The sequence below is a fragment of the Onychomys torridus genome, chromosome 3, assembly GCF_903995425.1.
Source record: "Onychomys torridus chromosome 3, mOncTor1.1, whole genome shotgun sequence".
NCBI lineage: Eukaryota > Metazoa > Chordata > Mammalia > Rodentia > Cricetidae > Onychomys > Onychomys torridus.
The window spans coordinates 113,634,142-113,648,230 of record NC_050445.1 but is presented as its reverse complement, the minus strand read 5'-3'; the positions used below and the strand labels follow the sequence as shown (position 1 = coordinate 113,648,230).

General features: G+C 47.8%; 1 protein-coding gene across 1 annotated transcript in view; it reads left to right on the top strand.

Moving 5' to 3' along the window:
- Tet3 (tet methylcytosine dioxygenase 3) overlaps positions 1 to 14,089 on the top strand; it is a 95,396-nt gene that overhangs the window by 73,661 nt on the left and 7,646 nt on the right. The window contains exons 4-8 of the mRNA XM_036180381.1: positions 294 to 384; positions 6,548 to 6,641; positions 10,027 to 10,235; positions 11,064 to 11,214; positions 13,691 to 13,780. Of these exons, the coding sequence (XP_036036274.1) occupies positions 294 to 384; positions 6,548 to 6,641; positions 10,027 to 10,235; positions 11,064 to 11,214; positions 13,691 to 13,780 (635 nt within the window). The remainder of the gene's footprint in view (positions 1 to 293; positions 385 to 6,547; positions 6,642 to 10,026; positions 10,236 to 11,063; positions 11,215 to 13,690; positions 13,781 to 14,089) is intronic.

Below are 14,089 nucleotides of genomic sequence, written 5' to 3'. Positions count from 1 at the left end.
TGTAGTACACAGCTCTAGCTTTGTTGGCTGATGGTGAGCCGAATTCCAAAGGGTTAGACCAGTCTTGACAACATTTGAACTTACCAGATTTCTAAATGTTCCCATTTGGTGAGTGTGTTTTATTGTGAATTTAATTTTATTGTGTGTTTCCTGATAGGGATTGAACACAGTTTTTACATGTTTATAAGCTATTTGTAACATACTTATTAATTTTCTATTAGTGGTTTGCCTTTTTCTGAATTAGTGTTGACAAAATTGTCTCCAAATAATGCTTGCTCTTGGTATTTCTGCAGAACAAATAGTGGAGAAAGATGAAGGCCCATATTACACTCACCTGGGATCTGGCCCCACAGTAGCCTCTATCCGGGAACTCATGGAGGAGCGGTGAGTGATGCCAACATCCAGGGAGAATGGGCCTATCGGGTGGAATGTGGACGCTAAGCACCTAAGCCATAGGCTTATGCTAGGAGGCACTAAGGAGAAGCCCAGTGTCTGGATGGTGGCAGGTCAATGTGGGCATCTCACTTCTGTCCTGGTTTCATTCCATCTGTAGATCACCCGCCCCGACCCCTTCTCTTGTTCCTGAAAAAACACAGCTAGGTGGTATGATGTCTACGGAGTTAGTTCCCTACAGCTTGGTTTCCTTGGATAGCTTTCTACAGTGTTTCCCATGCTCCATGTGCTCTAGACCTCCTGCAAAGAGGTGCATAGAGCTCAAGTTCCAGCTGGCTTTTCTTGCTTTGATTTCTGACCTCCACCAAAATTACTTCATAAGTGGGGTCTGTCCTGATTTTTCCCATATGAGATGTTCTGGCTTCATGTTGCACATTTATCCAAGGGGTCCTGAAAGACTCCAGGGTGCTTGGGGTCAGGATGCGTGTTGCTATAAAAGTGGTTTGTTGTTTTTTAGCTCACTTGAGAGGAAAAGACTGAGTTGAGTTACACCTATGGATTTTTAATTTTAAATGTTTTCTAGTAGTTGAAGACTTCATGAGTTTATTAGTACTCTAATTCAAGGATGTGGGGTTATTTAACAGCTTCCTTTTTTTTTTTTTTTTTTAAAGGGATCAAAGGTCTATTCTAGTTCAGTTTGGAATCCAGTCTATTATGGTAGGGAGGCATTGTGACTGAATTATTATATTGTTTACAGAGTCAGGAGAAATTTTGAATCTGAGCTACTTTTTTTCCTTTTACAATAAAGACTTTAAGTTACTTATTTATGGGTTTGTTTTTTTTTTTGTCATTGTTCTTTATTTTAAGACAGGGTCTATGTTGCTCAGACTGTCCGAAAACCCGCTATGTAGACCAGGCTGTCTTCAAACTCAAGAGATCCATCTACCTCTGTTTTCTGAGTGCTGAGATTAGAGGCGTGCACCCCTGTGCCTGGCTCACAAAGAGCCTTTAAAATCTGCACAGCCACAACAGATAATAGTTCTGAGTTGCTGTCTCTGGAGGGTGATGTAGCTCTGTAGTTAAGAGCATGGACACTACCTGCATCCCATCCTGATACTGTACTTGCTCCTGAGTCCCCTTGAGGCAGTTGTGTGCTTTGGTTTTCTTTTCTACAAAACTGAGAAGCACAAGGACACGCTGTAGGAATGCTCTAGACATGGACTGAACTGGCATAAAGACTGAAGTGTGGGTTTCAGGTGTTCAGAAAAGGGTGCACAGTCTTCGTTAAGTAAAACAAAAGTAAAGGCGATCTACATTTGCTGGTGCACATGCATACCATTTCATGGAAGGCTTAGTGGTTTAGTTTCTACAAGCCTGGGAGCCAAATCTTCTGGGCCGAGGGGAGCTGGGCTAAACCCATCAGTGCAGGAGGGGAATGGGATGGAGAATGGATCTACTGTAAGCTGAGGTGGATGGAGGTCACTGATCTACAGTAATCATTTCCTATGCTATCTGAAAACATTTCTGTTCAAAATAGCTATCAGAAAAGCCCACTGTAAATGCAGTCCTGATTTAAAAGGCCCCATCCATGCATGTCTGTATGTCTTCACTGTGGACCTCCTCAAGTGCCTGCCACAGCTTGTAGACTATACCAGGCCACATTTGGATAGTGACTTTTTATTGTTTTGCTGCTGCTGCTGACAGAGTTTTCAACAGCCTAGGCAGACCTTAAGCTTTCTGTGTATCTGACACTGGCCTTGATGTTCTGATTCTCCTGCCTCCGTCTCTTAAGTGTTGGTCTGGTCCACCACTCCAGGCTTGACCAGTGGCTTCGGTAAGGGATTGCAATGCTTTATTTGCTCAAGTTTGAGCTGGGAGAGTGTGTGGTGTTAGTTTCAGTCTGATTTGGTTGTGCTCCTTTGGAGGGGGTGTTAATAATCTTAGATGATTTCCAGACAGCTCTCTAAGTAAGTTAATTATAGCAGAGTACATTCTGAAGGAAGAATCTGGAGGGAGCGATGGTATTGAGATTATGCTTTTTTCCTCCCTGTTTCAAAAATAACAGTCACCTATAGATTCTTCAGAAAGCGATCCAAGGGAGGAACCCCTCGGAGAGCTAGGAATGCTTGTGTTTCTCCTTGGCAACTGGCTTGTTTTTACCATAAGGACCCCACGAGTCTGGAGCAGGCTGTGCCTCCATATTTATACTGGCTGCCAGTGAGTTGAGCCAGGTCTGCTTACCCCACCCTGGGAAGAATGTGAGGGTCACCTTTGGTGGTGGGAGTCTGCTTAAGACACCCCTGAATCTTGATGACACAACCCTATGAATCACTATTAATGTTTTGATTTCTCATGTGATAAATTATTCTAGGCACAGCTCCTAAAAACACACAAAACCTGTGACCACATTTAGTATAGCAGCTCATCTTTCCCTCTCTTCACTGAGTGCGTCTTACAGATGTCTTCTTATTCTGGAACAAGGACGGAAGCAGTCGGGTGATGGATTTCTTATGTGGATGTTGACTTTGTGACTTGTCCCAGCTGACGTTGTACTCCTCTCTTCTTTCACTTTCTCTTTGTGGGATGACTGCATTGTGAGGGCTTGGCCAGAGCCAGGGAGAGGGCATATACTAACTAACACCAAGAAGATTTTAAGGGCTGCAGAGACGGCTCAGTGGCTAAGAGCATTGGCTGCTCTTCCAGGGGTCCTGAGTTCAATTCCCAGCACCCACATGGTGGCTCACAACCATCTGTAATGAGATCTGGTGCCCTCTTCTGGCCTGCAGACATACATGCCAGAACACTGTATACATGATTGATAGATAGATAGATAGATAGATAGATAAATAAATAAATCTTAAAATGTAGGAGAAAAAAGATTTTGATGCTTTTAGCTGTTTGTAGGGCACAAAACTGGAGGAAGGGGCGGAGTCGAAAGCAAATTCTAAAATATCCCAATGTATTTATGGACACCATACCTACTAGGTACCCAGGTCCTATCTGGTGTTGATAGATAATTGGAGTTAGTTGTCAGGCTCCAATCTGTAGATGGCTCACTACCCAGAGCCTTGACTTCTGTCAAGGGAAGGTGCTCTGCAGCCTGGTACTACAGAGAGTCTGTGCTGCTCATGGGTCCTCTGAGCTTGGGAGAAGACTGATCTCATTAGTATGCTAGAGCAAACCCTGGGGAAGTCCAAAGCTGCTGAGGGCTTGGGGAAGCATGGGCAGGGCACTGGACCCCACCCAAGAACTACCTACCGGCTCCCAATGAGACTGCTGCTGAGGACCCTGGGTCCACCCTTCAAGAACCATAGGCCAAGTTGTTGTCCTCAGATGCTTCATCTGATCCCTGCAGACTCCCTTAGAGGCTGGTAATCTGCACTCTTCATGATAAGCCAGGAAGTAAGACATTTAAAGAGAGAGAACTGAACCAGAAGTCAGTTATCAAGTCTGTTCTGAGAGGAAACAGGGCCGACAAGATGGCTCAGTGGGTAAAGACACTTGCTGTCAATCCTGAGTGTAAACATAAAACCCTCGGGGTACAAAGAGAAACTGACTCCCACAGTTGTCCTCTAACCCCCACACATACACCATGGCATGTCCCCTACCCCCAAATGTTTTTAAATTTAAAAAAATTTTAATTTATATGCATTGGTGTTTTGCCTGCATGTATGTCTGTATGAGGGTGTCCATCGAGTACCTTGGATCTGGAGTTACAGACCATTGTGAGCTGCCATGTGGATGCTTAGGATTGAACTCGGGTCCTCTGGAAGAACAGCCAGTGCTCTTAACCACTGAACCATTTCTTCAGCCCCCTTTATAAACTCTTTTTCTGGTTTTTGCTTCTCAAGACGGTTTCTCTAGGTAACAGCTCTGGCTGTCCTGGAATTCACTTTGTAGACCAGGATGGTCTTGAACTCAAAGATCCACCTGCCTCTACCTCCCAAGTGCTGCAATTAAAGGCATGTGCCACCACCACTTGGCTTTAAATTTTGTTTAAAGGAACAACAACAAAAAAATGCAGCTGGTTAGGCAGCTCCCCCTTTCTCCCCCGCCCCCCACCCCGCTTCCCCTCCCCCCACTCCAGCCCTGCTTTCTTTTTCCTCCAATGAAAACTTGAAGCACTTTCTCACAAGGACAGGACGGTGGGGAAGGAGCTGGTCACAAAGGCAGCCCCAGTGTCCTCAGCTCACCCTCCTGTGGGGAATATGATAGTCCTTCTCAATGAGAGTGCTGTGGCAGCCTTACGCTAGTCTCCTGACAGGGATCCCTAGACAAACCTGGGTCCCAGGCCTGCCCTTGGGGGCCGTGTCCTGATAAGCCTGTGGAGCTGAGACCTGTCCAGGCACCAGACAAAAGCAGCGCTGTCAGGCCCCACTACCGAGATGCTGCTGAGTGGTGTCTGCAAGCACTTCTTCCTATAAGGAGCTGGCAGCCCTTGCCTGTTAGTGTGCAGAAGCACAGAAGCATTTCTCGCCTCCCTCAGATCTGAGTGAGATAGACAACTTAGCGCGTTGGAAAAGCAATTCTGTTCCTTTTCAATGAGGGAAATGCAACAAGGAGAGTTGTTTTGTTTTGTTTTGTTTGTTTTTTGAAAATGACATCTAAGTGTTGGCAGGGCATGGTGCATGCCTGTAATCCCAGCCCCGAAGAATCTAAGGTCATGAGGACTGTGAGTTCCTAGAGTAGACTGTCTGTCTCTGTCTCTGTCTCTGTCTGTCTGTCTGTCTGTCTGTCTGTCTCTCTCTCTCTCTCTCTCTCTCACTCACTCACACACTCACACACAAAATAAATCTTTTAAAAAATGCCATGTTAAATTGATTAGAGAAAATGCTTCAGTCATCTGTCTCTTTAGATGTTAAAAATGCAGGGTTGGGGATTTAGCTCAGTGGTAGAGCGCTTGCCTAGCAAGCACAAGGCCCTGTGTTCGATCCTTAGCTCTGGCAAAAAAAAAAAAAAAAAAAATGCATTTGCTAAGTTAATTGGTGCTGAGCTAAATAAAGGTCCTAGATCCTAAAGGGCATCGTCAGCATACCCTTCAAAGAAAAGATGTCTTTGTCTCAGCTCCAGCTAACTTCATACAGAGAGATGGCTGGAAACACTCTCAGAGAAGTCTAGAATGAGCAAAGATGCCCATATCACGTCAGAAGCTCTGTCAGTACAGACAGACTGCAAGAGTGTGCAGGCCAGGATGGCAAGTGATCTTTGTCTGCAAATGATACTGAACATCTTTTAAAAAGATGACTTTTGGGGGTTGGGGAGTTAGCTCAGTGGTAGAGCATCTGCTTAGCAAGCTCAAGGCCCTGGGTTCAGTCCTTAGCTCTGGAAAAAAAAAAAAATGATTTTTATGTTACAGAGGTTTACTGAATTCTTCTCTCACGCTAAGATCCTTGACATACATTATCAAGCCTGGGAAGTAGAGCTATCTTAAAGTCCAGTTTACATATGAGAAGACTGAGTGAGGCCTGACAAGCTCAGTAACTTAGCTACAATTATGTAGTGAGAGAGTGGCTGTCTGACCATTAGGCTGTATTTGAACCAGCCTTGCCCCCCTGTAGTTGTGTGATGCATGCTTACGGTTGGATTTGTCTATGGTGGACATGGTGTGGTTGAGCAGATGGTGTCAGTGGCCTTTGGCTCTTCAGTACTGAGGCATGGGCTCCCAGGAAGTGGGCACATGCAGGGGACTGGGGGTGACTTTGTCTATCGTATGCCAGCATTTGTATTTGGCAGGGTCACTCCTCCAGCATCAGCTGGGATGGCTGTAAGAGACCAATAAGCAGTTCATGTGTGTGCTGAGTTTATAAATAGTTAACTCGGGAGGCCTTGACCAGCAGGGCTGGGTGCAGATGCCTGTGGGTTCAGGCAGCTCCAAGGGTCAGAAGGAGTCGGGCTATTCTGCCCAACTATCCTTGTGCCTGAGGACAGAGATGGTGTTGGACAGGAGAAAATGGGTGGTGGGTGAACCAAGGCCTGGGAGCCTGGGTGTAGGCACTGTGTCTCCTATCCTCTGAATAGAGTGGCCAGTTTCCACCTCTTCCCTTCTCTGCCTGTGCAGTAGCCAGAAGCCTGGGCTCAAGCACCTGGGCCCTGCCTCCTCACATTGCATATCCTGCGTATTCACCTGCTGATGTGGCTTCTGTCTCCTCTCTAGGTATGGAGAAAAGGGGAAAGCTATCCGGATCGAGAAGGTCATCTACACGGGGAAGGAAGGGAAGAGTTCTCGAGGCTGTCCCATTGCCAAGTGGGTGAGTGTTGGGTCTCCACAGCTAAGTTGTGCCCAGGTGTTCCTGTCCTCTAAGCCCACGTGGCCAATGAGTAGGAAATAGACATTTACCATCATGGGGCCCTGGAGCCAATGACCCTCATGGCAGCTGATTGTCTTTGTCCTACTTAGATGCCAGCACCAGGGACCTTGTGCCATCAGGAACTGTTAGTCTTTACACTCAGTGTGTGTGACCTTTGGGTCAGGCTGTGGACTTAGGAAGACAGTTGCTGGAGATGCTGCTGGCCTAGCCCATTATTAGATCCCACCGCCTACCCCACCCCAAGGATTTTGGCTCTTTTCTGTTTGTCTGAGTGGCCAATACTCCTGTCCCCTCTCTGGAAGCCAGGGAAGACACTGTAGGCTGACCTACGTGAGCCAAGCTGAGATACAAGATGAGACCTCTGGATAGTGGTATTATGAGACCTGCTTCGGCCTAGCCTCTGAGCAGGGATCCTGGGCATCTTGTCAGGGAGAATGTCACAGACACAGACCCCAGTTCACTCAGCCTTGCCCTGTGGCCCTTGCACAGCTCTTGAAATCGTGGGTGTCTGTTGCTACAGAGCTGGCTTAGAATAAACTGAGTTCTGGGTAGCTGGTCCATGTGGAAAACACTGTCTCCATGTTCAGTGCCTTAGGCACCCTGAAGACAAGGTGACAGAAACCTGGAGATGCAAGGTTTAACCAAGAGCCAGCTGTGATGCCACTGCTGTAGGAGTTGAGGGACAGGGGCTAGATAAATGTTGACACTGGGCTAGCCTGGAACACGGACATGAACAGGGCCATAAGCATTAAGTGGCCCAAGGAGTGAGTAGAAGCATTTCCGGGGAGGAGGGTCCACATGCAAAGGCAGAAAGGCTGCAGGAATGTTTATGTGGCTGACTTGGATGTCGCCTGCGCACTCCGCATCTTTTCCCTGGGATCACTCCTTGCCTCTGCATTTAATGAAAATAACAGATGTCTGAATTTAAATCAACACATACTTGTTTTCAGCACTTCTAGGCTTATTGTAGGACTTTTCACAACAAAAGAACTTAGTGCTTAAGTGTGAAGAAGCATGTTGTCTCTACCTCCATGGGAGGTAACCCTTGCAGTTAAAGGTCTAATGTGATAGGCTGGTGCCTACCTCTTCAGAGAACTCACCTGGAAAGTGATGTCAGCCATAGAGGGACACTGAAGAGAGCTTGACCATAAGGCCTGGAGAACCCTGGTCCAGGGACCACTGTCATATCAGCATCCTGCAGATACATGTCAGTGCCCACAGTAGACCTCCCATAACCCACCAGTAGCCAGGCAACCATGCAGAGTCCTGAAGCAACATTTGGCCCAGTACCTGGTTTGTGTGCTTCTGAATTCCAAGACACAATTTTAAAAAGGATAGTGATTGTTGGCAGGGAAGTGGAAGATGACATCATTAGGACCCTGCCTTAGACCAAGACCTCATGATCAGGGCTGCATGCCAGTTAGCATGCAAAATGCAAAATATTCTGTAAGGCCTGCAGGAAGTCATGACATGTGCTACAACAAACAGAGCACCTTGAGAGCACTGCCAGTTGTCCAAGGATGGATTGCATGGGATTCCACATGCATGAGCTACTTCAGAGTCAGATTCCAGAGAGAGCACAATGCTGAAGGACTGGGCATATACCTCAGTAACAGAGTTCTTGCCTAGGATGCACAAGGCCTTAGGGACAATTCTAACAAAAAAAAAAAAAAAAAGAAAGAAAATCGTGAGGTTGACAAGATGGCTCAGTGGGTAAAAGGCTCTGGCACATAGGCCTGTGATGTGCATTTCATCCTTCGGTCTTTCTAGGTGATAGGAGAGAACTGGCTCCTAAAAGTTATCCTTTGACCTGCATGGGCGTGCACAGACATACTAAATGAATGGTTTTTGTTGTTTTGATTTTTTTTTTCTGTTTTCTTGAGACAGGGTTTCTCTGTAGCTTTGCGCCTTTCCTGGAACTCACTCTGTAGCCCAGGTTGGCCTCGAACTTAAAAAATTTTTTAATAAAAAAAAAAAAAAAGTAGAAAGGTGATCTGGTGTTGGGAGCATCAGAAGGGGAGAGTTGGAGCATTACTATTGTGGGAATGAAGTTGTAGCTTTCTCGAGAGTAGAAGTTGTAGAAATGGTAGCCGTGTAACACGGTGAATGAGCGTAAAGCCACTAAAATGTACGCTGAAAGTGGTAGATTGTTTGTTATGTGTGGTTACCATGGTAACAAAGTATGGTACTTATGGCTTTAAAAGGGGAGTTTGAGGGCTGGTGAGATGGGTTAGGAGTTTGACCACGCTTCCAGGGGATCCAGTGCCACTTCTGGCCTCTGGTGGCTCTGTGCTCACATGGTTCACGTAAACTCGTGTGCATGTGTTTGTGTGTATTCATAAGTATTTCAGTGAAGAAAATGCTTAATTTTTGGCAAAGTACAATGGTGCATGCCTTTAATCCCAGCATCCGGAAGGCAGAGGCAGGTAGATCTGTGTTTTCAAGGCCAAAATGGTCTATGTAGAAAGTTCAAGGCCTGCCAGGACTACTTAGTAAGATCCTGTCTCAAAGGAAGGGCGGCATGTGGTATGTACAACTCTTCATTTCCACTTTTTCTTACAAACTGGAAAAGCTGGCTGTACTAGGTTGGGGTTCCCTGTGTGGTTAAGAAGAACTAGGTTTCCAGCTTTCAGTGAATAGATGTCCCCACTAAGCCTTGACTGGGCATCAGGCCCCTTTCCTTGTTAGGACTGCCTACCCACCCACTCATTTCTGTGTAACCTGCACAGGGTCAGTGGCAGATGTGACCACATCTGTCTGCAGGCCAGGTCCTTCCCTGACCTTCATACTCCCAGAATTGTGGGTTATATATTGATTCTATACATAGCTTTTTAAGGAGCCTCAGACTTTTCCATAGTGCTATACCCTGAGTGAAAACGCGCACAGATGTGCAGCACTTTCTCTGCAGATGTTCTGGGATATCATGAAACTCTTCACTATATTTCTGGCTCACAGTTTCATTTATTTTTACTTTGAGGTTTGTGTTGGTCACAAAATGTCTTTTTGTTTTTTGTTGTTTTTGTTGTTTATTTTTCAAGTCAGGCTGTCCCCAGGCTGGCCTCGAACTCAGAGATCCACCTGCTTCTGCCTCCCAAGTGCTGGGATTAAAGGCGGGCACCACCACCACCACCCGACAGTCACGATTGTCTTAGACTTTATCATAATTAGTTTTTAATTTGCTGTTTTAAAATTTTGTGGTTCTTTTTCCCTAATGGTAGTGTCCTAAAGACCCCCAATACCAGGTCTGTGGGGTAGTGAGGGGCATGTACCATGCAGAGTTGTGTGGCTCTTTTCAGGGTAATAGCTAGGTCCTGTATCTCTACAGATTATCCGAAGACACACAATAGAGGAGAAGCTGCTGTGCCTGGTGCGGCATCGGGCAGGCCACCATTGTGAGAACGCCGTGATTATCATCTTGATCCTGGCCTGGGAGGGCATCCCTCGAAGCCTTGGAGACACCCTCTACCAGGAGCTCACCGATACCCTCCGGAAGTACGGGAACCCTACCAGCCGGAGATGTGGCCTCAATGATGAGTATGTGTTGGAGTGCTAGGGACGGGTGATGGGGCCACAGGACCCTGGGTAGTAGCAGGCACTGGAGTGCTGGGCAGCCCTAGATTCTGGCCCAAGATCAACATTAACCTTCTTTATTGGATTTTCCTATCCTTTCATTAGGATGTTTTAGTTTCAGTAAAGTTATCTTTTAGATATAGTTAGGAGGGTTTTGTTTTATTTTTGATGAGACAAGGTCTTGCAGTTGTAGCCTTGGCTGACCTGCAGACTAGGCTAGCCTTGAACTCAGGGAGATCTGCCTGCCTCTGCCTCTGGAGGATGAAAGTTGTACTCCGCTACTCCCAGCAGTTTGGAGGATTTTAATAAATATCTATAGTCATGTAGCCCAGTCAGGATTGAGAATAGGGGTCCATGAGATGGCTCAATGGGTAAAGGCAATTGCCACCTAGCCTGCCGACCTGAGTTCATTCCCCATACATGGTAGAAGGAGAGAGTAACTTCGGCAGGGTGTCCTCTGATGCCCACACATACACGTGTGTCTACATGTGCAAGCACACGGGACTCCCCTGTGCCCTTCCCTCAGCCGCCGTGTCTTTCCGGTCTCTTTAAGTTTGCCTCTTCAAGAATGTCACCAATAGACTCATGCATCATGTAGCCTTCTGAGCAGACATGTTTCACCAAGCATGAGTGTTCAGAGAAAAACCTGTGTGGGGAAACTTGGAAGAGTTGTGGGGTGGAAAAAGGAGTCCTTGTCACCAGAGGCTAGTGGATGCCAGTCCTCTGCAGGGAGCAGGGCAGTGTCAACCAAGAGATCACATCTGTCTGCCTGGCCTGTGTTGTGCATTGCAGCCGGACCTGCGCCTGCCAAGGCAAAGACCCCAATACCTGCGGTGCCTCCTTCTCCTTCGGCTGTTCCTGGAGCATGTACTTCAACGGCTGCAAGTATGCTCGGAGCAAGACACCACGCAAGTTCCGCCTCACGGGGGACAATCCCAAGGAGGTGAGAAAGCAGTGCCGTGCATGGAGCAGGCCCTCCTCACCCTTCCCCACCTGCTGTGCAGAGATGGGACTGACTGGTCACAACACACAGATGGGCAGAAAGTGTAGCTTGCTTGACTTGGGATTTTGCAGTACCCTTACCCTGCTGAGAAGGTTTGTTAGTGGGTGGAATGAAAATGGAGAGCTGCTAGCGACGGTCCCTCAGACTCCTGCCACTCACTCAGACTCCTGCCACTCACACGGCAGCTTTAGAGAGATCATTCTGAATAGTTCCGATGCAAATGGCAGACCTTTTATCTGAATGTGATCTGGTCATTTCTTCGTGGGACATCTTTTAGGCTGTAAGGATTATAGGAGGAAGGAGGACCTTCCTTTCTGTGGATGACTCTGAATCATTACTGGACTTGGTGAGGTATCCCATCCCCCACTGGGCTGAGCAGACATTTTGGGCATTCATGCCGACATCTAGGCCCTTCTTGTCTCCATGCCGGGGGCCTGTCCTGGTGCACTGGGTGGTGGCCCACACATACAGTCACAGGGTTATAATGAGACCTCTCCATGGCTTCTCACCGTGGTCCTCCCTCCCAGGACCTTTGTCTTATCCCTGTCACAACAGAACAAGGGCCTCTGGGTAACTCCTGCAGCTTCCACCAAGGGTGGGGGATCTGGGAGTGTCAGCTGAGGCCATTTCTCCACTGCTGTATTTCCCGTGCTCCATGCTGCCATGGCCTTGGCAAGAGGCAGTCTCCGAGTGAGCACACTTCATTTCTGCACCCCTCCCTTCTGCTTGTGTTCCTATGGGCTGGGGTCGGGGGACTGGTCCCTCTGTGGGAGTACAAGCAGGCATCCTGATGCCAGTCTTCCAGAGCCTGAAGATCTAGTTCCAGAAGGGCTTCTCACTCTCCTGAGGCCAAGGACATCCACTGGGCACCTCTTCTGTGCTCTATAGCCCATGTAAACATCTTCCTGGCTTTGACCTTCATAAGTAAAATGAACCATTTTTAGGGATTTAGAGAGATGGTCAAGAGCACTATTCTTCCAAATGACCTGTGTTCATGTCCCAGCACCCACATTGTGGCTCACAGGCGTCTGTAACTCCAGCTTCTGGGGAACTGACACCCTCTCCTGGCTTCTGCAGGCACCTGCACATAGCATACCGTAAACATATACCATAAATACCATAAACATATACCATAAACACACATACACACATATAAATCTTTTTTTTTCCAGAGTCAGAATCTTTTTCTCCCAAAAACTTTCAGACAACTTTGTAAGCTTAAAATACTCTAACTTGTTAGTTCTAATTTGTAAGCTAGGACTTCTGAAGAGGCAAACGTGGCTGCTTCAGTAGGTTGAAGAGCTCTAGGCCCTGAGACTCGTCAGGAATAAAAAGATAATGGCTTAGTTTCTCCAAGACCCATCCATCCCTGGCTCCGTCGCTCACCACATCCTGAGCACTGGCTGTGTGCCGGGTTCACACACACACCTGTGGTCCCAGGACCACCCACTTACCCAGGCACGGTGACCTTACTTCACAGACAGGAGAGTGACTTGCTCAGACCTCTGTGTGGTTCACGGTGAAGGAGGTAGACTTCCTCCCAGGCCTGTGCGTTTCCAGCTCCTTCCAAGCCTCGCCTTGGAGCTGTGTTACTTTGGACCCATTTTGCTGGTGGCAGCATCCAGACAGCAGCCAGAGCAGTGGCCAGGCCCTGACCCAGACTCGCATTGGATGCCTTGACTGATGACTAAGCTCTGCTCTCAGCTTCTCTCTCTGCAGTGTGCTTGCTGGTACTTCCTTCACAAATGCTCCATGTTCATGCTTATGGCCTCAAGGGCCTGCAGGCCCCAATGGCTGAGGTCAGAGAGGCAACAGAAATGCTGCAGCTATGTGAAAGAGAATGAGTGGCCTCTACTTGGTATAAGCAGTCGTCCTGTAGCCCTTCCTTGATGCTACAGATGTTCTTGCTGTGTAGTATAGGAACCACATGGAGCCACTGAGGGACCCAGTTCATCACTAACTTGAATTTCAGGAGGCTATAGCAGCCAGATCTTTGGATTTGTCTAACAGCCGGCTGGCGATGGGCTCTGGGCCAGGCCGGCTGTGAGTCTCCAGCATAGTCCTGTCAGCTTCTGCTTTCCTGTACTCTAACATGGGAACAGGCATCCACACTTGTGACCCACAGTATTCAGCTCAGAGAGTAAGGGCCTGCTGGGCCCAGTGGGACTGCATGTGGCTGACACAGCAGCCGATCCGTCAGGGTGGCCACAACTTCCCATTAGTGGCTTTTCCTGGTGTGATCCTCAGTATCCACAGCTTTAAAATGGACACAGCAGAGGGACACTGTGAATCTCTGCAGGCACCTGGCTTCCTGCCCTTCCCAGTGGTACCCAGCGATGATTCTGGTGGGCTTATTTCTGGCAGGAAGTCTGCCAGATAGGGCATCTCTGAATGGATCTTACTGTTCTCTCTGCAGGAGGAAGTGCTCCGGAATAGCTTCCAGGACCTGGCCACTGAAGTTGCTCCTCTGTACAAGCGGCTTGCCCCCCAGGCCTATCAGAACCAGGTACTGGCGCCTGGGTCTTTGTCTGTCACAAAGATTCCCTGATGTTGGAAAGTGGGGGTGCAGTCTCCTCTGTGCTCTTGAGGAGAGCTCAGTCTAGAGGTCTCGTTGGAGCCATTGTGTGCTTTGTGAGATTTCTTGTTTACACAGCCTACCCCTAGCTTCCCATTCCCTCTCCCTGGTCATCCTCCAGTGCTTCTGGCCCAGATTGACAGGACCACTGTGACCCTTAACCTGCTTCTCACGGAGCCCAGATCCCAGGTGCAGCATCAGGGCTAGTCCCTTGAGCCTCCTGAACAGCTGTTCTTGGCC